General features: G+C 46.6%; 1 protein-coding gene across 2 annotated transcripts in view; it reads right to left on the bottom strand.

Moving 5' to 3' along the window:
• Positions 1 to 1,349: 1,349 nt before the first annotated feature.
• Positions 1,350 to 22,632, bottom strand: part of ROR2 (receptor tyrosine kinase like orphan receptor 2) — a 217,682-nt gene continuing 196,399 nt past the window's right edge. Inside the window, exons 5-9 of one of the 2 annotated variants that reach the window (XM_082471250.1) lie at positions 13,936 to 14,063; positions 9,782 to 10,096; positions 8,320 to 8,565; positions 5,264 to 5,466; positions 1,350 to 3,843 (exon numbers count right to left, since the gene is read on the bottom strand). In XM_082471250.1, the coding sequence (XP_082327376.1) occupies positions 2,398 to 3,843; positions 5,264 to 5,466; positions 8,320 to 8,565; positions 9,782 to 10,096; positions 13,936 to 14,063 (2,338 nt within the window). In that variant the 3' untranslated portion in view covers positions 1,350 to 2,397. The remainder of the gene's footprint in view (positions 3,844 to 5,263; positions 5,467 to 8,319; positions 8,566 to 9,781; positions 10,097 to 13,935; positions 14,064 to 22,632) is intronic. The other variant, XR_014266219.1, reaches the window with a different exon arrangement.

Below are 22,632 nucleotides of genomic sequence, written 5' to 3'. Positions count from 1 at the left end.
CAAAACCTCCCCCAAGTCAGCCAAAAAACCCTGTGTCTCACTGCAGAATCTCTGCTGCTCATTCTGCGGTTCTGTCCGTGGCCCCGAGCACGATGTTCAAGTCTCGGGGGCTGAGTGATGGGAAACTGAAGTGGCCGCCCACCACCCTGACTGCATCTGCGGAGGGAGCAGCCAAAGGGCTATTTCCCAGTTTTTACTCTTAGGTCTCGACTGAACAGTTAAACCATCAGGTGTACAAAATTAGAGATAAACTCAAGTTCCTCTTTCAGATCAGTGGAAATGAGAAGTAGCTCCGTGTAAGCCTGAGTTCTTTGAATATGCAATCCAGACCACACTTGCTGGTAGAGGGGCTCCGAGGGGCTCCGAGTCATTCACATTACTTCCTTCTACTGAGCAGGGAAGAGTCCCTCCTGATTTTAGGATATACACTGAGACCTTTTGTTTGTGTGTGGGGCTCTACCTGTCAGCAGCGTTATGCTAAAGCAGAGGAGCAAGGGGTGTACAAGAGCCAGGGAGACCCAGCGGGTAGGATCCAATGGTGCTGTGCTTAAGGGGCTTTCACCATCAGGACCCTCTGAGCTCTTGTTAGAAATGTACTTTCTTGGTCCAACCCAGACTTGCCTGGGAGCGGGGAGGGCAGTGCTCATTTTGTAACAAGCCCTGCAAGATGTTCTAATGCAGGCTAAAGAACGAATGCCGGCGGATGTGAAGCGAATTCCTACCTGCGTCTTGCGTGGCCCAGGGTTGTGGACCTACTCCATTAAACACGGAAAACCACCCAGGCCATGCTGGGAGAAAGGGACCCGCCCGAGGGGCAGCAAAGGCCATTGGCTGGCTGGCAGAAGCATCTCCAGGACCCACCCAGCCCCTCCCCTGACTGGAAGCCCTGGAGCCACTGACCCCGCAGGTGACCCCGGTCCAGGTGTACCTGGACTCAGCTGGCCGCGCTGCCAGTCAACAGGGGGATGCAGGCAGCTCTTAGCAGGTGGTGAAGGAGGCCCAATCTCCTTCACTCTCTCCCCCTCCAGCCCTGCTCCAGGGCCTTGGGAAGAGCCAGACTCCAGGTCTAAAAATGGCAGGGGCTCTGGGACCTCAGGAGGAGAGAGGTTTAAAACAAAAGACCATCTTCACGTCATCTGCGGCTAATCCCTGCCACAGACCTTACCGAGAAAAGCAATGCAACTTGTTCCCATCATTTATCTGTCAACGTATATCCACATTCAAATGGAGTCGCTGGTCCTGGATGAGTCCCCTAAACCTCAGCCCAAATCATCACCGTTGGGCGTCTCCGTCATCCAGCACCTCCCGCTGCCTGATGTCCTCAGGACCTGCAGAGGGCAGACCGAACCTTCCGTTTTGCTTTATTGGATACACCAGGTGTGGGAGTTACAAGTGCGCTCTATGCCGTGTGTCGGATGCAGTGTGCCTGTGCGCCTTCTCTCATAGGAGCTCTGAAATGAACTGACCTCGCTTACGTATGGTACAAACACAAGCAAACCAAAGTACAATCAGGTGGCATCCCAACGTGGGTAACGTAAACAGTTAAATTACGAAGTCATTATTTTAAGCTCAAAATTCTTCAATGAAAATGGCATACAAAAATCATATAAATTACATTTAAGGTCTGTACAGGCTTCTAAAAAAAAAAAAGAAAAAAAAATAACAATACTGTGCTCTGTACAATATTGCCTTCTTTGTAACATTCCAAACCCCCAAAACACTTTCCCTTGAATTCCAGAAAACTGGGCAAAATACACATGCAGGATAATTAAAATCATTTCACAAAAATACAAAATTGTGTGGGTTTCTTTTAAGGCACATTTCGTTTTAATACGGAACTCCCATTCCAGGAGCCCCTTTCTCATCAGACTCTGACAGGTGGCAGGCGGCCACGTCCTGTTCCCACTCATCTTTGGTGGCTGAAGGGAGACTTGCTGGTGGGCGGGGGGGTAGTAGAGAGAAAAGCAGCCTCCTCCATCCTCACGCAGCAGCCCAGTTGCTGGGCATCGCAAAGCCCAAGGTCCCACCTCACTGCCTTTCTGCAGGCCTGTTTTCCCAATGTTTGGAAATATTCAATCCCTATGCAATATGGAGGGAAGATGCCACCTAATTTCCTTCAAAGCACAGGCACTGCTCACGGCCGACTGACCTCCAGGGAAATGTAGGTGGCACTGGGGGTCACCATGCGTCCTGCTGGGTTACCACCCCTGCCTGGTCAGGAGCCACTGGCTACAAGACCCTCCAACCAAGCAGGTGGGCACAGCGCTGCTCCGTGCACGAGATGACGACAGAGGAGGACTTCGCCCAGGGAGACTGCACTCCAGCCCACTGGTACCCGGGGCGCGCTCCTCAGGGAGGCCCAAGTCTCCCCCCAAGCGCCCCGCGGCCCTGCAGCCCTCAGGCTTCCAGCTGGACCTCAGACTCGTCCATCTGCAGAGTGTCATTGTCTCCCAGCAGCTCGGTCTCGGGGACGGAGCCGTCCTCCTCCTCCTCTGCTTCCTGCACGGGGCTCTGGGCCACGTCTTCCGGGACATTCTGCGTGTCCTCAGTGCCCTCCGAGAGCAGGGCTGCCCTGTCTGCCACGGACGTGTTGGAGGGCGCGGTGGTGACATACCCCGTGCTGGTGGAGCCGCTGCCGCTGTGGTGGGAACCAGGCTTGGGCACCATCTGGGCGGGCACCTGCTGCGGGGCCATCTGCATCGGGATCTGGACCGGGTAAAAGTTGGGCAGGTAGGCCCCGTAGGCCGGCACGGGCTGGTACCCATTGACGGGGATGTAGAGCTGGGGAGGGGGCACCATGGGTCTGATCTGGCCCTTCATGGGGATGAACTGGGGCTGTGGGAAGGGCTGGGCCTTCTGCTTGGGGCCCCCGTAGCGGGTGTTGCTAACATTGCTGACGGGGCTGGTGCTCAGGGAGCTGGTCTGCGTGACGTTGCTGGCGCCTGAGGTCTGCCCCGAGCTGTTGTAGGTAGACAGGTTGCCCCAGGCCCGCAGCCGGCTGTGGATGTCCTTGAAGCGGGGCCGCCGGCTGGGGAACTCGTGCCAGCACTCGATCATCAGCGCGTACACCCAGGCGGGGCAGTCGTCGGGGCAGGGCAGCACCTGCCGGCTCCGGACCATCTCCACCACGTCCTGGTTGGAGTGGCCACAGTAGGGCTGCAGGCCGTAGCTGAACACCTCCCACAGGAGCACGCCGTAGGACCAGATGTCCGAGTCCACAGAGAACTTGCCGTACATAACGGCCTCGGGGGACATCCAGCGGACGGGCAGCAGCGCGCTCCCCGTCAGCCTGTAGTAGTCGGCCGAGTACACTTCGCGGAAGAGCCCCAAGTCCGAGATCTTCACGGTCAGCTTGTCGTACACGAGGACGTTGCGGGTGGCCAGGTCCTTGTGGACCACGTGGTGGCTGGACAGGTACTCCATGCCCGCGGCGATCTGCGCCACCACGTGCACGAAGTCGGGGGGCTCCAGGGCGGACTTCACCGTGCGGTCATCGTCTGTGCTGCCCACGTCCGAGTGCGGCGAGCGCATGACCAGGAACTCGTGCAGGTCGCCGTGCGAGCAGTAGCTGAAGATCATGCTGAGGGGCTGGTCCTTGGTCACCATGCCCAGCAGGCAGACAATGTTGGGGTGCTGCAGCCGTGCCCGCAGCAGGGCCTCGTGCCGGAACTCCTCCCGGAGCGGCCCCTCCGCTTTGTCCTTCAGTGTCTTGATGGCCACGGCCTGGGTCTGCTCGCCCGGCGCCGGGCCGAACAGATGCCCTTTGTAGACCTTCCCGAACCGGTCCTCCCCGAGCTCCTCCATGAACCTCACCGTGGACAAGCTGATCTCCTTGAGTTTGGCCTGCCAAGAAGAAAAGCTCCGGTGAAACATTTCTGCCACCGAGACGCGAGAAGGCAGAGCTGAACAGCTGGGAGGGCATTCTGGGGGGGCGGTCCTAGAGCCGCCCCCCAGCCTGGGCTTGCAGAGGACCCGCCAGTCCCACCCGACCCAGGCTCAGCCTGCCCCGCACAACGCTCTCTGCTCTTAAATGTGCTCTGACACCATGAGGCTGCCTGAAACCTTCAACAGGGTCCCAACCAGGCTGCAAACAAGGTCCCCACCCCAAAGATACCATTGCAGACTATATGTGTGAGGGTGTGTGTGTGTGCACACCTATGTACACACCCCAGCCATGCTGAACTCCGGCTGTCCCAGGTCACCCTCCCAGCTGTGTCCCCCACTTAGGGCCTTTCCTGATGTTCCCTGCTATGCGCCCACCGACAGGCCCAGCCACCACTGTTCATCACAACAGGATGCAATGTCTATTTCCCTTGAACCCTGAGGTGTGCTTCCCCTGATCTGAGTCATTTTTAGAGTCCGGGCCAGCTGCTCTCCACATGTGCCTCCAAGGGCCTGTTTTGCTGCTTCCCCTTGATTAGATTCTCCAGTGGATGCCACTTGACAGAAGCACCACACAGGTGAAATCGATTTGAACCTGGCGTCTCTCAGCCTCTACAACTTCCCACCCCTTCTGTGTGCCTGGCCCCTGTCCTCGGAGGCTCTCCGAACCCAAGGGAATCTGTGCCCTCACCTGCCAGCCCTTCACCCGCAGCGAACCCTCAGTGACTCCTGGCTCCTGAGCTGAATGAGTCCACCCTCTCCCTCTTCACAGCCTGGATGGAAATGATTTTCCCCCAAAACTCTCACGTAATGTAAATGCCCCTTCCCTGAAGCTAGGTGGGCTGGGAGGGACCTTCTCCTGTGATACATTTCAGGGTGTTCTCGCTATCCTAAGAACTCAGGTTGGGGGTGGTCTGCCCCCCTACTACCACTACAGGACTGTTGCTGTGCCCTTCCCTGTAAAACAAAACAAAGCAAAACCAACCCAACCCCAAACTGACCAGAAAACAGGTCCTCATCCCTTAAAAATACCATATTGACCCTCAAGTGGTGGGGGTGATCTGAGCCCTTCTTTTGTGTGTCCCCCTGTGGGGACAGCTGAAGCACAGCAAAGAGAGGACAACTCATTCGGGCCCAGGCTGAAATGGCTGGTCTCCGTCGAGGGAGAAGAGTGAAGTCCAAACACACCTTCCATATACTCCCTAAGGACACAGACGTCCTGGTATATTTTAGAGAAGAAACGGCAAACTGAAAGGACAGTTTAAAAGAATTATGTGCTGTGTATCAAGCAAATTAAGAAACCTAGAATTGGAGGTAACCAATCTCCAGGTAGAGGTTAAGCCTGGGGGAGCTGCCTCTTTAAATACGGGGGCACAGAGACCTGCTTATGCTGGTTGATGAGAGGCATTTCCACGTCCTGGCTGGGTGAGGCCATCAGCTGCCGCCTCTGGGGCGTGGAGGAAGAAGCCTTCTGCTTATTCCGGCACATGCAGACCAAGAAGAAAAGGCACGCAATGACCAGGGGAATGGCGATGCTTGGAACCAAGATGTACAGAATTCCCATCCTGCTGCTGTCTTGGGGGCCTGTGAACAGCAAGGCGTTCAAGAGTTTTCTGAAAACATCCTTGTCTGCAACTCGAAGTTCTCCACCATCCCACTCCCACCTCCAACTAAAATATTCAAGCACAAGTAGATAATCGGTAAGTTTCACAAAGGGACAAAACCTCAAAAAAAGTAATGTACCCAAAAACACACATCCCGCTAAACATTTGCGAGACACAATCTAGAACTGCCCACCACGGAAACAAAGAGGAATACAGAGCTCAAAAAATAAACGAACTCTAAAGGTCTTACAGTAGCAAACAAACACCACCATCACATTCCCTTCTAATTTGAATACCGCTGGAAATAGGTGCTCTGACTTTTCATCTTTACTAAACTCGATGAAACACATGGGACACGCTTGTCCTCAGTGAAGGAAACTGGATACTGGCTTTAGAAATGATCCTTTTCTTCATTCAACGTTTTAGGGTCTTCCACATTTTTGTACAATGAACCCATATTCTTTTAAGACAATAATTAAAAATGCATTTGATTTAAAAGAGCACTGGTAGCCAATGAGTTTGACCCAACAATTTGCAGCAGGGGCAGAAAAATTCTTGAAAAACAACGGTAAGATGTACCAACAGTCTGAAGCTTCCAAGTGTTTTTCCTTCCTTTTTTTCCACGGTGAAGAGCAACGCTCTGTCTCCCCCTACAGGATTTACAGAAAAGCACAGAGGGCCCCAGGCTGCAAGGCTAAAGCACGGCCAGGAGCCCTGTGGGCAGCGCTGCCCTCTGAGGGAGAGTTGAGGCTTCCGCTCTGTGATGTGGAAGGCAAGTCCTCCAAAAGGCCCCTCTCCCCACAACGGTTTTCACCTTAACCTTGTGAATAATCACATGGGACTTGGGCCTCCCTATGACCAGTGGGTAATGAGCTTTCCATGTGAAAGCAAACAAGTGATTTCTGGTCCATGTGGTCCCCGAAAGAGCTAATTCAGTTCTAAAAATCACCACTATCACCACCATAGTAAAGAAGCCTTGTCCCAAAGCCAGTCTTGCCCCGCAGCGTCCAAAAGAAGATAAAAATCAAACACAACCACACACACACAACTCTCCTGACCCCACCCCGGAGGCAGATATTTTAGAAGACTCAGGGGCAGTGGGGATTCTGGGTCATTTTTCACGATTAGGGCTAAGGGGAGATTCCAGGACCCTCAGGCCAAGGTGAGAGATGTGACCACCATCCATAGGTTTGTAAACCATTAACTTTTATCATTACCTTTTAAAAATCACCAACAGAACACATGCTTATTAATAATTCTATTGACATCATTAGAGAAAAGTGAATGTTCCTAATACCTAATTTCACCAAAGGCTATACCAATGTTAGTAGGTTGGTATTCACTTAATTTTTTATGTATATATTTAAGTTGAACATGAAATAACCAATATTCAACTAATTTGACATACAGAAGCAGCAGTTTCATATAATTTTTAAAAACAGAATTTTAAATGGCATCACATCCTCCATGTTTTCCTGCTCCTGGTTTTGTGGCAGAATAATATATCTCAGGCCACGTTTCTCACAGAACAGACAGCAGGAGGCACTCTGCAAGAGCTGCACACTGTCCCATGGTACGGATGTACTTCAATTATCATCCAACCCCTTGTCGGTAAACAATTACTCTGTTTGTCATTTAGCTGTTAAAAGTGATTCTGCAACAAATATCCTTGCATTTCTGCCCTTTAAGTGCAAATATCTGTGCAATATCAGATTCCTATGGCATTGCCAGGTCAAAGAACATACATATTTTTCTTTATGATTTGATTCATTTTTAATTACAAAAATAAAAACTGCTCATTGTAAAAACATCTTATGTTTTAACATATCTGTAGGTCATGGGAAATCACTGCTGAAAGTATGACGTTTATCTTTGCAAAACTTCTTCCATGAAATATAGGTGCATATGTGTGCTCACTCACATACCCTTCCCTCATTTTGTTTCTTTTATCAGAAAGAAAGAAGGAAGGAAGGGAGGAAGGAAGGAAAGTGAGAGAGAAAGGAAAGGGAAGGGAGGGAGAGGAGGAGGATGAAAGAAAGACAGACAGAAGAACAGGAAGAAAGAGAAACCAGAAAGACATAACACAGCTATTGCCCTACAGCTTGCTTCTTTCCCTTAACAGGTCAATATGAACATCCTTCCTTGCAGGAAATTTTTTTAAACAACTGTGGCATTCCATTGAATAACTGTACTCTAATCTAATTACCAAACTTTTCATTCTTAAAATTTATTCCTGCACAGAGATAATGATGTCTGTAAAATTTGCAACCGTGAACTACAAACTTTTCTCCTAGTCATAATTTAAGACAGAAATTGCAGGGAAAACAGTTAAGAGATTTAAGTTCTATTTTCTCCTCACTCTGCTAAGTCTCTGCGCAAAAGCTGAGCAGAGTGGGAGGCCTTGTGCCCCAACTACAGATGCTGGTCTGAGAAGCTGGTTGTAACTGTAAGGGGAAGCATTTCCACTAACAGTGGGAAACGCATGACAATGTTCATTGGGAAACAAGAGGCCAAACTGAATATCCCAGGACCACACATGGAAAGAGGGCTGACAGAAGGGCCCCCAAATGTAAACAGTAGTCTCTGCTGAGTGGTGAAATTAGAAGTGATTTGCACATTCTTCTTCAGACTTTTCTATGACTTAAAACGTCCTATAATGACCAGATACTACTTTTACAACCAGCAACAGCTTTATTTAAAACAAATAATCATGGTGGTGAAACTCGGGTGTGGGCAGGGGGGCTCCCAGAGCTATCAGCCTCCCGGTTCCACATCATCACAAAGTACACCCCACAGTCAACACTTTAAAAAAAAAGAGAGAGAGAATACATACTACAAGAGGGTACGTCACACAGTTCCATGCGTACGTTTTTATTCTGCGTGAAGCACCAGGGGCCTTCCATCTGCCCTCCAGGGTTCCGGCAGTAGGCGTGCCCTCCTCCGAGCTCGGGGAAGTCGGCGCTGGTCAGGCGGTGGCTGTGGGGATGCTGCAGGGCCCACGGCTGGCACTGGTGTCCCGACTTGGTGGTGCTCGCCGTCCCTCTGTAATCCGTGCCTGAGCCGTTGTAGCACTGATGGTCTGAGAGAGAAGATGCGTCAGGAGGCCCGAAAATTAAGAGGAAGCCGCTCTCCTCTGGGGGTCCAGGAAGCACCCTTCCTCAACTATTCCAGAAAGGAACAACTAAGCCACTTTGCCTGGATGTACCCACACTGAAATTTCCAAAAGACCGAAGAGTTTGACATCACTTCCAAGGAAAGCAGCATTAGACGTAATGACTGAATACAGTCCCAAGCCCACAAATTAAATGGGTGGGTGCACCAGGTACACATATGGGGAAAATAACTGGTCAGAAGTTATTCTATGACCCTGAAACACCTTTGGACTCACCAGGCACCCCCATTCCGCAATGACAATGTGAACCCCAGCCTCACGTTCACTTGCACTAGAAGCAAAACCAAACGACGCAGGACGGAAGAGAAACTCCCAGGCCTGGCCCCCCAGCCTCAGTAAGGACGCGGCTCTGCCTCCTGTGCGCAGAGCCCCAGGCTCACTCCTCTCCGAGGTGGGGGGACCCAGGGCCTCTCTGAGCCACACCTGGGGTGTGTGTTTGTTGAACACCGGTTACACCGTGCTTGCCGTGTGCAGGCACTGTTCTAAGAACTTTCTAAATACTAACTCATTTAATCTACATTCCAGCTGCTGAGGTCAGTAGTTATTACCCCCGTGTAATATGAGGAAACTGGTATTTAAGCAACTTGCCTGAGGTCCCATGGAGTCAGCCTGGCAACCCGGATTTGGACGGTGCAGTGGGTCTGTAGACCAGGCTCTGACTGCCCTGGTGAGGAGCGCTGCCGCCCTTGGGAACCCCGGCCTCACCAAGGAAGTGAATATTTCCCAAGCCTGGGAGGGAGGCGACCTCTTCCCTGGGTCCCCTCCCCTCAAGGAGGGCCACAATCCTTGTCAGCTGCTGAGAGGTGCTTGTGCACCACAAGGCAGGCTTGGAAGCAGACCCTGCCTGCCCCAGAGCTCCTCACAGCTTTGGCGGCAGACGCAGAAAGTCCTCCCATCTTAGAGAAGCCAAGTTTGTGGCTCATCGGGGTAGAGTGACTTACTGGGGACCCACAGGCAGGCAGGGCCAGGAGGGCTGTGCAACTGGAACTGGACAACGGCGAGTCCCCACCCCGCAACTGCCCTACCGGAATGGGGGCCGGTCTGTGAGACTTCCCCGGATGGAATGGGGTCCCCGGGCTCTTAAGAGGCAGGACCCCGGGCTCGGGGGCGGGCAAGGACTCACAGCGGCCCAGCCTCTCGGCCGGGATGCCGATGCGCATGCAGTTGGCGGCGTCCGGGCTCTCGGGCATGGGCAACGCCTCGCACTTGGGCAGCTGCAGCCGCATGAGGATGAGCGGGTTGGAGCGCGCGATCGTGTACTCCTGGCGGCACAGGTCGCTCTCCAGCACCTCGCACTCGTCCCGGCAAAGCTCGCGCGGCTTGGGCGCCCGGGAGCGCGCGTCGCACAGCGGGAACACGAAGTGGCAGAAGGACGGGATGGCGAACTGCGAGCACTGGTCCGACAGGTGCGTGGAGGTGCCGATCATGGTGAAGGCAGCTGCGGAGGCGGCAAGGCCGGCGTTAGGGTGGGGTGGGCCCTGCCTGGGACCAACACCTGCCTGGCAACCCCTGCCCGGCGCCCCTGGTTCCATCTCCAGCCCTGGCTCCCCACTCTGCCCGGGGCCCCTGGTCCCACCTCCTGCCCAGTCCCCCCAACCCTGCCCGGCGCCCGTGACCCCCATCTCGTCCGTGCCCCGCCGCCCCCCCACCCTCCGCGCCCCGCCGCCCCCCCACCCTCCTACTTGTCTTCTGCCAGCCGCAAGAGGCTCTCACAAGAGCAGGGCCCCAGGGAGTACATAGGCCGCCCAGGTTTGCACCAGACAAAGAAGGTCCCTGGTGCCAGGGCTTCATTTACAAACATCAAAAGCGAGACAAGAAAGAAAGAAAACTAGGCCCCAGATCTCATCCACTAGATGCTACTTCCATGACAGGAAGATTCTGTTATCAGACCCAAAGCCACTTCCTAAGGTCCTGCTATGAACTGGCTCTGCAAGCACATGGCGGTAGGTAGAGTTGTGGGCTGAGTGGCTTCTAGAAGGAGAGATTGGAGCAGAGGCACAAGGACCACGCCTTGGTCCTCCTGACATCTCAGGGCCTGTGAGAAGAGGGGGGGCCTGGCCAGGGAGCAGATGACCCAGGGGATGGAGACAGTGTGCCAGAAAGATGAACGATCCGCCCTGTGACATGCAGCCCAAGGAGGAGTAAGATGACAAATGGGGGTGCAGGGGAGTCCCTCAGGTGGAGTCTGGGGAGAGCCAAGAAACTGCTGGAGGAGATTTTAAGCAGGGAGAGGGGCAGGGCGTTGTGATAAACGAGAGCAGAGAAGCAGGCTGTCGCAGGAGAGTCTGGAGCCAGGGTGGGATGGCTTGCTTTCTAGGGGCAAGACGTCACAAGATGGAGCTTGATGGGAAGAACCTGACACCTGATGCGGAGAAGGGAAGGGGGTGGGAGCTGCAGACACAAAGTCTGGGCAGGTGAACGGGAGCAGAGTTGCCAGTGGCAGGAGGGAAGGTGTGCACTCCAGGCGCTCTCCTCAGGGCTGTGGCAGTCAGGGTTCAAAGGAAAGCATCAGTTGCCCCATACATGCCCACGCCAGAAGGCCCACCCCACTTTGACCTATGAAGGACCTGCTTATAAGGATCTGATCTTGGACAGCTGGAGAAAAAGAGGCGCCTCTGCCTACACACCCTGCTGAGATGGGGAGGAGGAAACCAGGGAGGTTGGAATTTAGTTCCTGGGACACCCCAGCTCCACCCATGACTTGTAGTGCCATGCCAGTGTGGCCAGCAGGTGGCGCTGCTGGCACCCATTCCCCACACAGCCCCCCCACCACGCCCCCCCACCCCAAGGACCCACCAGCCACCCATGGCAGGCATTGGGTTAGATAAGCTGGCATGGGAGCCCAGTTCTGGCCCTGCCCTGTCATTTACTACCGGGTTGTCAGTCACTCAGTCCTTTCTGGGCCTGGGTCTTTATCTGTCAAGTGATCTGTCGAGGCCACACTTTGGGGAATGAAAGCCCACATGGAGCCAATAAAATAGCACGTGAGATGAATGGTCCACGAGGGTCTGGTAACAGGCTGTGTCCATGCGCTGCACGCAGCGCTGGGTTCCGGGCACTCTGTAGTGTGCTGCTCACATCATCCTTAGTCCTCTGGCCCCTTCTGGACAATATTAAAATTGAGGAATGGAGAGGTAAGAGGTTAAGGTGCAGGGTCTCTTGGAGTTGGCTGACGAACCAAGTTTGAACCCAGTTCAGTCCCATCACGTGAGCTGGCAACTGACTACCAAGAGGGTTGTTGCCAGTGTTGGCCTTGACCCCCAGGCAGGGAAAGACCTAAGAAAGCCAAACATGGCATTGCTTTTGGGGTACCAACTGATAGGATGTCAATCCCTTTTAGGATTTCTCATACCCCCGCCCCAGAACCTATCATGTGAGGGTTTATTTCTGAAGGATGGCTCGAGGCACCGAGGAGGTCCAACCATCAGGTCCCCGCTTTTGTTTACACCCAGCACATCACTCTGATGGTTCTGAGGCCCATTCCTGGGAAGCTTCCAGAGTCCCTGGAATGAGTTCTGACAAGCATGCTCTCCAAATAGACTATCTCCACAACCAATGCAGTCTCTAAACCTCAAGTCAGTCAGTCTAGAGCAACTTCACATTTATTTTTTCAAAAATACACAAATGTAGAGAACCCTCATTCTAAACTTGTACTAAAAACTATTATAAAAATGAGTCTGCTTAGACATCTGATTTGTTAATCCTTTAAACAACTCCTGAAGAAATAATTGAGAGACAATCTTGTGCCTTGAATCAGTGTTTGCCAATTACTGGGATATAAAATTAATTCTGGAGTCTGTGGGTAGCATTTTAAAAGATGATTAGAACGGAACAGAGAATGTCAGAGTGCATGGTTCACATTAAGGCTGGAACCAACTTTTTTCTTTAATGAAATAAAACTGAAGAGAAAAATCAGAGTGCACTGCCCTTGTTCAGGGCAAATGTTGTTTCCTGTAACCCATTTCAGTTCTATGAAGTAGATGTATATGTAGACTAAGTCACGATGTAAAATATACTTTTTATTGATACTGTATGTTGTGGTCAGAAAGTTTGAGAAGTTCTGCTTTAAATGGCATAAGAAGCTTTTCCAATGAGAGATACCAACAATTTCAAAAGATTCTCCCATTGGACCAAGATAGCACCTTCCAAGATCTCCAGGTCCCATTACTGCCCTTCCATTCTCACTGGACACCTGGCCCTGTCCTCAGGGGACTCTGTAACCATGGGCCAGGCAGGCCCTTCTGTGACCATGACCTTAGACCCTCCAGACTGTGGGTGAGATACAAAGCCAGGGTTGACCTGAACATAGAAGGACATCAGTGTCACCTATGTGAGTTTCTACCTGGGGACCTCTTTTGTGCCCTTACCAGGGCAGTGCTTTGCCAGTCCCTCCACAAATCCCTCTAGAATCACCGGGAGCCCCACATCGCAGGTTGGCCGGGGTCAAGAACCACTGTGCAGAGGATGTAGTTCAACTGGGACACCTGCCATCTGCACAAGATCCTCCTTGTTCCTTATAGAGTCCGGAGAGAAAACGTTTGGGCTTGTGGGGAGAGCAGAGAGAGGCGGAGGGGGGCTTTTTGGGGCCTTGGTCTAATTCATTTTCTCACTTCTCAAGGGCTTTCCCCCAGGAAGTCCTTGACATCAATGTGAGGACTAACAACCCACCAGAGACAGTAACTTCTAAAACGATGGAGAACGAGCAGCTTCACTCCTAAATGATCTGCTCCATTTCTCACACAACGGAGAAGGTACCCAAAGACCTGGCTATGCCTGGAAACCGGGGGCCTACGGGGGTCTGAGTTCACTGCAGTGTCCCCAGGCACAGCCGATGGCCTGGAACCTCTGTCCCCAACAGCTAAAATCAGGCCCGGGCACCGTTTAATCAAGCGTAACTCCAAGAAGGCAGAAGAGTCAAGAAAAGTAGAACCAAGAGTGAATGTGGCAGGTGCCGGCCTGGCCACGCGGTGAGGACAAGACAATGCAGGGCTTCGGACCCACGTGGTTGACTTAATTTAGTGGGTTGGTACATTCTAAGCAGACTGTACTTGCTAATTTTCATATACAAATGGGAACATTTTAGGATAAACCGCGGTGGTAATTGCAACTCCTTCTGAAAAAGGCCTCTGACTTTCTCTTGCAGGAGGCAGGGCACAGGGACTCACTGTCCAAGGTCATAACCAACAAAACACGCAAGCAGGACTGAAAACGCACCAGCGTGGCGACAGGCAGCTGCGTGTGTGCTCGCTGTCTCAGAACAAAGGGCTGCGCTCCTACCTGTGATTCGGTTTTCAATCTCCCCCTGCATCTGGAGGGAGTCCACATAAATGGTCCGGTTCCCAATGAAACGCGCACAGGCGATTCCCCGGTAAGGCTGGCAGAACCCATCCTCATGGTAGTCGTCTCTGGTAAAAACACATGGTCTGTAAGTACACTGGAAGGTGTCAAATATCCCTGATTTCTTTTTTTTTTCTTTTTAAATTCAGCATCTGATGATCTAGCCATCTTGTCCCTTGGCATTTACCCAAATGAATTGAAAACTTCTGTCCACACAAAAACTTGCACATGCATGTTTATAGCAGCTTAATCCATAACTGCCAAAACTTGGAAGCAACCAAAATGTCCACAGTGAATGGATAAACTGTAGTACAATGTAATATTACTTAGCACTGAAAAGAAATGAGCTATCAAGAAAAGACATGAGAAGACACAGAGGAAACTTAAATGCACATTACTAAGTGAAAGAAGCCAGTCTGAAAAGGCTGCATGCATACTGTATGATCCCAACTTTATGACATTCTAGAAAAAGCAAAATTATGGAACAGTAAAAAGATCAGTGAATGCCAAAGGGTGGGGGGAGGGTTGGTGAACAGGAGAACAGAGATTTTTAGCACAGTGCAACTACTCTGTATGATACTATAATGGCAGAAACATGTCATTATACATTTGTGCAAACCCAGAGAATACGCAACACCAAGAGTGAACTGTAATGTAAACTACAGACTTCAGCTAATAATAATGTATCAACATAGGCTCACTAACTATAACAAATGCACCACACTGACATAAGAAGTTACTGATAGGGGAAACTGTATGTGCAGATGTGGGGAACCGGTACACGATATCTCTCTGTACTTTCTGTTCAATTTTTCTGTAAGTCTAAAATTGCTCTAAATATAAAGTCTATTAACTTAAAAAAAAATCCAGCATCTTTAAGGTCGGGGGGGATGAAACAAAGGAAGTTGAGTATGAAAGACGGATTATAAATGCGAAGTGTACACATGGGTGGGTACGTGCTCATGCCTATGTTCAAATACATGCAGAATATTAACGATTAACATGTTTCATCGTAGTCTTAAACTACATCAGAAACATTACACCCCTATTAACTTCTGTCGTTTGCAAGCGACGCTTTTATGAAAATGATGTTCATTCAGAAACTGTGTTCTACCATTAAACTGTAGGAGAGAATCCTTTGAAACAGAGGAAAGCAATGGAGAGGATTCCAAAAAGTCAGGCAGGGCCTCAAAGAGTTTGTATAGCGAGATGTGCTTATTACACCACAGGGGAGTGGTGACCTCGCCACTGCTCCATAGCGCAGACCACGTGTATAAATACGGGGGACAGAGAGGGAGACTCTCAAAAGCACAGCCCTCCCACTTGCCCTGCAGTCCGACCTTCCCCCCAGCCTGTAGGGAACAGCCTGCACACGTCCACTGGGAGTCTGTGCTAAATTATTCTCGGTAAAACCTGTTAGTCCTGCCTTTGGACAATAAAATCAGTCATTCTAAGCACCTAGGTGCTTTTTAAAGTGGCCCTGAGGATGCTTCAAGGAGACAGTAAAAGTGGGCCAAAGCACATATATTAGGGCTGCCGTCTGCTGGGGAGCAAAGGAGAGGGGCCCGGAGCTCCCAGGACAAGCTTCGGCAAGTGCCTCAGGCCTGTAATTAAGTCACTTGTTTTCTAGCAAATCTGCCACCTGCCATAAGCCTAATACTTGTCGTCCACCCTACATTGATTTGGACCATCCCCAAACGAAATGTGGGTTGTGTCCAATTTAACCAAATGGACTTTAAGAATCCCTGTCTTAGCTTTCTGACAAATGTAAAGTCTGAACGCTCGTAACAGTGGAGACAAAGGGTCTGGCAGGACACAGTCTCTTCAGCCGCCTCTGGCTCTCTCCATCCTCTGCTGTCTTCTCAGCCCCTGAAGAAAATTTCTTTTTCAAAGAAAAGAACCTGGAGCCATAAATAATCTAAAACAGGAGATTCTGGTGTCAGCGAGAGCTGGATGCCCTTTCTCTCAAGCTCACCGGCCATTATTTCTTTGGGTCAAGGATTCCTTAAATATCGTTTAAATAAGCAAGCACATGTGTTAACAATACACACCCAACCCACTCCTCTCTCACCCTTTGTGAGCTGGAGTTAACTGCTGATTAAACTAAAACCAATGTTACACTTGCCAAATACACAAACGCAAGTTCAAGTCAACTCTGCCCTGGTGTGTGAGCTCTGTATCCCCGTTTGCAGGCTGGGTTTAGGTCACTTGCCTGCTATGCCAGGAAAAGCATTAAGATGTGCACGTTCTTATTAACGTCAGCCCACCTAGGGTATGAGATTTGATTCAGTTAGTCCCTTGGGTGACCCCCACAAGAGCAAGCAATTTCTCTTCTCTGCCTCAAGAGTCAAGGAATAGAAAGCCTAGTCCCTCACTGTGGGCTTCTCCCTGGCCACTGGTCAGGTGCCCACAGGATGGGGGAGCAACAAGGGTGTAGGGAAGACACGCTGAGAAGGGGCTCAAGGCCATCACATCGTGTTCACAGCTTACTCATCTCAGTGGGCTTCTAATCTGGATTTTAGAGAATGTCCAGAAACGCAAACAGAAATGGTTGGACAATGACATCTTTCAGGTTTCTGAATTTTGAGAAAACAAGTGGGAATTACTTTTCAGTTCCAAACAGAATTACGTTTTATCTTCACCTGGCATTGTTTAGGACCTCTGAAGAGTGACAGAGCTGGAGTAAGTCTGTAAAACTGGTTGCTCAGAGACTAAAGAAAAGTGCTGACACAGAAGCTGCCTTCTATAAAATCCTTTAAACCACACAAGTGAAACAAGCATGCTCGCCAAATCTCAGAACATCAATGTGATAGAAACTCAATTTTGGAAATCTCCTCCATTCCTAATGCTGCCAGGCACTAATAACACAGATGAAGAAGAAACTTGTATACCAACAAGTTCATGGTAAAGGAGGAGAGAGAGAGGGAGAGAGATAACTACAATATTGGGGAGAAAAAGCAATAGGAAAGGAGTAGGAGATTGGGAGGAAACAGAAAAAGGAGCCATCATATTGTGATAGAAAGGGCTTCTTCACAAACGGCTGAGGAGATGGTGGGGCCAGTCAGCACCTTCCCTGCAATGGTACCTGCTAAAAACAAAAACTGGTTTGAAGAAAACCTTAGAAAAATTCCTTGTTACAAATAATGAATAACCTTTAAAAGAAAGTAGGCTCCTTTGAGGTTGAAAAGTAATCAATACCAAAACTCAAATGTAGTTACACATTGTGTAGGAAGGTAACATTTTCCCCAAACAGTTTTTTTTGTTAAAAGTGGTTAAACCATTTCATAATTATTATTCTTATTATGAGAGGGTCTGCCTGCAATAAACAGGCTTCCTGCTTGAGTGAAGCAGAGGAAGCAACAGCTTCAACAAAAAGTGATAAACTCCATAAGCTTCAGGTGACCTGCCAGTAATGTAAGAAGCTGCAGTAACAAAACACTCTTCAGAGGAAGGTAACAAAATCTAGAGTATAAACCACAATGACTGGTGTACAATAAAAAGTTACCAGGCATGTAAAGAAACAGGGAAGTATAACCCATGGTCAAGAGAAATAAACCCAGATGTTAGACTTAGAAGACTAGCACTTTAAGGAACTATAAGTATGGTAAACAATGCACAGAAGAAACTATAATGAAGATATGGGTGACTGCAGGAGAAATGGAAACTGTAAAAGAATCTACTGGAAGAACTAAAACATACAATCTCCAATAAAACATTCATGGTATGATATTAACAACAGATTGGATAAAACTAGGGAAAAAAATTGGTAAACTTGACAGGTCAATGGAAAATTTCCAAACTGAAACAAAGAGAGACAAAAAGATTTACCAAAAATTAAACAGAGCTTTAGTAAGCTATAGGAAAGTACAGGAGGTCTAACTTATGTCCAATCAAATCCCAAGAGGAGGGGAGAGACGCATGGAGTTGGGAAAAAGGTTTGAAGAAATGATGGCCAAAATTTTCCTAAATTTCATTAAAATACAGTAACACACCAACCAAGGAAGATCAGTGAAAAGCAAGCAGAATAAATACAAAGGAAACCACACCTGCTGATGTCACAATCAACTTGCTAAAAACCTAGGATAAATAGAAAAAGGGGGAGATAAAAAATAATGGCTGACTCCTCATCAGAAACAAAGCAAAACAGAAGACAAGGGAATGACAGCTTCAAGGCACTAGCAGAGAAAATGAACTGTGAACCTGGATTCCATACTCAGCAAAAACTTCTTTCAAATAAAAGGGTCTATTAAGCAAAAAGACATAACATGAATGCACCTAATATCAGAGCTTCAAAATATATAAACAAGAATTGACAGAACTAGAGGACAAAACAGAAAAATCCATAATTATAGTTGGAAATTTTAATACCTGGCTCTCAGCAATTAACTGAACTAAACAAAAACGTTAGTGAAGAAACAACAGAAACATTAACCACCCCCTTGGCCCAATGGACATCTGCAGAACAATATACCCAGCAAGACAGCATACACATGTCAGTGTACATGGCACATTCACCCAGACAGACCATATGCTCTCCATAAAATAACTCAAAATACATTAAAAAATTGAAACCATAAATTTCTGATCACACAAAATTAAAGTAGAAATCAATAACAAAAATATATTTAGAAACTCTCGAACTGTTTGGAAATTAAATAGCACACTTCTAAATAACCTTTGGGCTCAAAAAAGAAAATGCAAGAAAAATTAAATGGTATTTTAAATGGAATGAGAATATATAAAATATGAAAAATGAAAACAGGATACCCCAAATCGTGGAATGAAGCTAAAAGAGTAATTAAGAGAGACCTTTATAGCTTTAAATGCTTAAATTAGATGAGATTTTACACCTTAAAAAGCTGGAAAAAGAGTGTCAAGTTAAACCTGAAGTAATCAAAAAAAAAATATTAATGATGAGAGCAGAAATCAATAAAATAGAAAACAAACAATAAAAAGATCAATAAAGCCAAAAGTTCATTCTTCAAAAAATTAACCAAATCGCTAACACCTAGAAAAAATGATTAAGAAAAGAGAAAACACACATTACCAATATCAGGAATGCACAAGGGGACTCACCAAAGACTCTATAGATGTTAAAGATAATAAATGAACAGAGATATAGATATCCAACAACTTAGAAAAAATGACAAATGACAATATACCAAAATTAGTACAAATAGGAATAAAAACTCAGAATAGCCCTAAATCTCTTAGAGAACTTGGAGTTGTAGGCAAAAACCTTCCCATGATTAAAACTCCAGCCCAAAATAATAGAAACTGGTGAATTCTGTCTAATATTTAAGGAAGAAACATCAGCAATTTTACACAAACTATTCCAGAAAATAAAGGAGTAAGAGATACTTTCTAGTTCATTTTATGAGGCAAACATAAACTTGATACAAAAAGCTGACAAGTCTGTTCCATGGACATTATAAGCCAATATGCCCCCTGATCAAAAGGGCAACATGCTCCACTAAACAACAGCAAACTGGACCCAGCGAAATAAAACGACAATATAGAAATGAGTAATGGACCAAACTGGGTCAACCCAGTTGTAACAAAGTTACTTCAGCATTTAAAAACCAATCACTGAAAATACACAGCTAAAGAGAGAAACCATGTAATAATCTCAGTTAATATTAAAAAAAAAATAGCAATTGACAAAACCAACACTCATTCATTATCAAAACTTTCAACAAAGAAAATAACTGTCAATCTAATAAAAAGGGCATCTATGAGAAACCTACAATGAATTTCTTACTTAATGGTGAAATAAGGAACATTTTCCCCATAGATATAGAAACAAGACAAAGATATCTGCTCTTACGTCTTCTACCCAACATCGCCATGAAGTCCTAACCATTACAATAAGGAGATAGATAGATAGATAGATAGATAGGGGATGGTAGATAGATAGATAAATGGCTTACAGATTAGAAAGGAAGAAATAAAACTGTCTTCACTCATAGATATCATAATTTACATAGAAAATTCTAATGAATATTTTTAAAAATTACAAAAATTAATATGGATTTAGTAAAGCCACAAGATAAGGACAACATAATCAATTATATTTTTATATTTGAGCACCAATTAGCAAATGAAATTTTTAAAAAATATCATTTACAATAATATTAAAAATACACAGAGGAGTAGTCAAATTCATAGAAAGTAGAATGGTGGTTGTCAAGGGCTGGGGGCGGAAAGAATGGGGCATTATTGTTTAATGGATACAGAGTTTCAGTTTGGGAAGATGAAACTGTTCTCGAGAGGGGTGTGGTGATGATTGCACAACAATGTGTTTGTGCTTAATACCTCTGAATTATACACTTAAAATGGTTAAAATACTTAGAAATAAACCTAATATGTACAAGACTTCCACACTTAAAACCTCAAAACACTGCAGAGAGAAAGGAAAGAAAACCCAAATAAATAGAAATACATACCATGTTCATAGATTGGAACACTCAATAGTTTAAAGAAGTCAATGTTCCCAAAGTGCAATATCACCCCATCAAAATCCTAGCAGGATTTCCCCGCAAATTACCTTTTACTACAAAAAGAAAAATAACTGTATAATGAGAAAACAGATCTTAACCAAGTGAGAAAAATTAACGTCACCAATAGGGGGCAAACTGACATCATGTACCTCCAGACGTGATACCCTGAGAAGGAAATATCACTTACATTATTTCAGTCAAAAATGCATAACCAGATTCTAATCATGAGTAAACATCAGCCAAACTCAAATTTAGTGATATTCTACACAATAACTGTTCTGTACTTATCAAAAATCTCAGTGTCATGAAAGGTCCAGGAACTGTTGCAGAGTAAAGGGGACTAAAGCAACATGGTGAGGAGCTGTACCCGGGGGCGGGGGGATCTAAAAAGCATTACTGGGACAATGAAAGAAATTGGAGTATGAATGGCAATTCAAAGACATATATCCTGAAGTTGAAGCTGTCGTTCTGTAAGGAAACACTGTTGGTCTTAGGGAATATACACTGAAGTGTTAAAGGGCAAAGGGGTGTAATGAATGCAACCTACTCTCATATGGTTCAGAAAACAATAATAGTTGCAAACAGGCATAGAGGGAATGATAAGTCAAATATGGCAGAATGACAAAAAATTGGTAAACCTGGGTAAAGATATATGGGATTACTTATTACTATTCCTGTGACTTTTTTATAAGTCTGAAGTTATTTCAAAATCAAAAGTTAAAAACATCCCAGTAGGCACTGTGGTAGAAACTGACAAACAATCTAGAATTTAAATGGAAATGCAAAGGTACTAGAGTAGCCAAAACAATCATGAAAGAGAAGAAGAACGATGAAAGATTTACACCCCTTGATTTTAAGACTTACTGTAATATTGCAGTTATTAAGACAATGTGGTATTGGAGTGTAAGGATAGATCAATAGAACATAACAGAGAATTCCAAAATATATCTTCACATGTAGTCAAGTGATTTTCAATAAAGGCACTAACGCATTCAAGGGTGACAGAACAGTCTTTTCAAAAATGATGCTGGAACAACTGGATATTTGTATGGAAAAAAATGAACTTAAACGCATTAACTCACACCATACACAAAAATTGTTTTGAAGATGGATCATAGACCTAAACATAAAAGCTAAAATTAAAATGCTTACAGAAGGAATCACAGGAGAATATCTTTATAGTATTGAGGTAGGTGAGAGCAAAGGTTTCTTAGACATGATGCATAAAAGAAAAAAATCATAAATCAGATTTACCAAAACTAAAATTTCCTGATCATCAAAAGACAGCATTAAGAAAATTAAAAAGGCAAACCACAAGCTGGCAGAAAACACCTTATAATATCTGACAAAGAAATTGCATACAGAAAATATAAAGAACTCCCATAACTCAATAAGAAGACAAACAACACAGTAAAAATTGTACAAAAGGCCTAACAGATACTTCACAAAAGTGTGTCCTTAGAAGATGGCCCCATTTTTAGTGACTGAAGAAATATAATTAAAACACCCTGAATCATCACGATGCAAGACACTAGAATGGCTACAATTAAATGACTGACTATCAAACGTTGGTATGGATGTGGGGCAACTGGAACTCTCATACGTCGCTGGTGGCAGTATAAAATGGAAAGATCACTTTGGGGAAGAATTTGGCAATTTCTTATACAGTTTATATATATACATACCATCTGACTGAGCAATCTTACACCTAGGATTTGTTCTAGAAAAATGAAAACATGTTCCCCCAAATTAAATATTCATAGCAGTCTATTTATAATTGCTCCAAATTAGAAGCCCAAATGTCCATCAACAGATAATACATTGTAGTATCTTCATACAACAGAATAATTGTCATCAATAAAAAGGAATAAACCACAGAAAGTATTTTTCAGATATTATATTTTGTGAAAGAAGCCAGACATAAGAGTCTCCCAGGAAAATGTAAGCAGCACAAGGCAGGAGTTTTTAGTTTTTGTCTGTTTCATTCATTGTTGGACCCCCAATAACTTGAACAGGGCCTGGCACATAGCTGGTCCTCAATATAAATTTGTTAAATAAATGAATAAATGAATGAATGATTTCCTTGAAAATTAGACATCATACTTTATTCCTCTCTACTTTTGAGATGAAATACTCC

This window comes from Balaenoptera physalus, assembly GCF_965194825.1.
Source record: "Balaenoptera physalus genome assembly, chromosome: 7".
Taxonomy (NCBI): domain Eukaryota; kingdom Metazoa; phylum Chordata; class Mammalia; order Artiodactyla; family Balaenopteridae; genus Balaenoptera; species Balaenoptera physalus.
The sequence above is the reverse complement of the archived record's forward strand: the minus strand, read 5'-3'. Positions and strand labels throughout refer to the sequence as shown.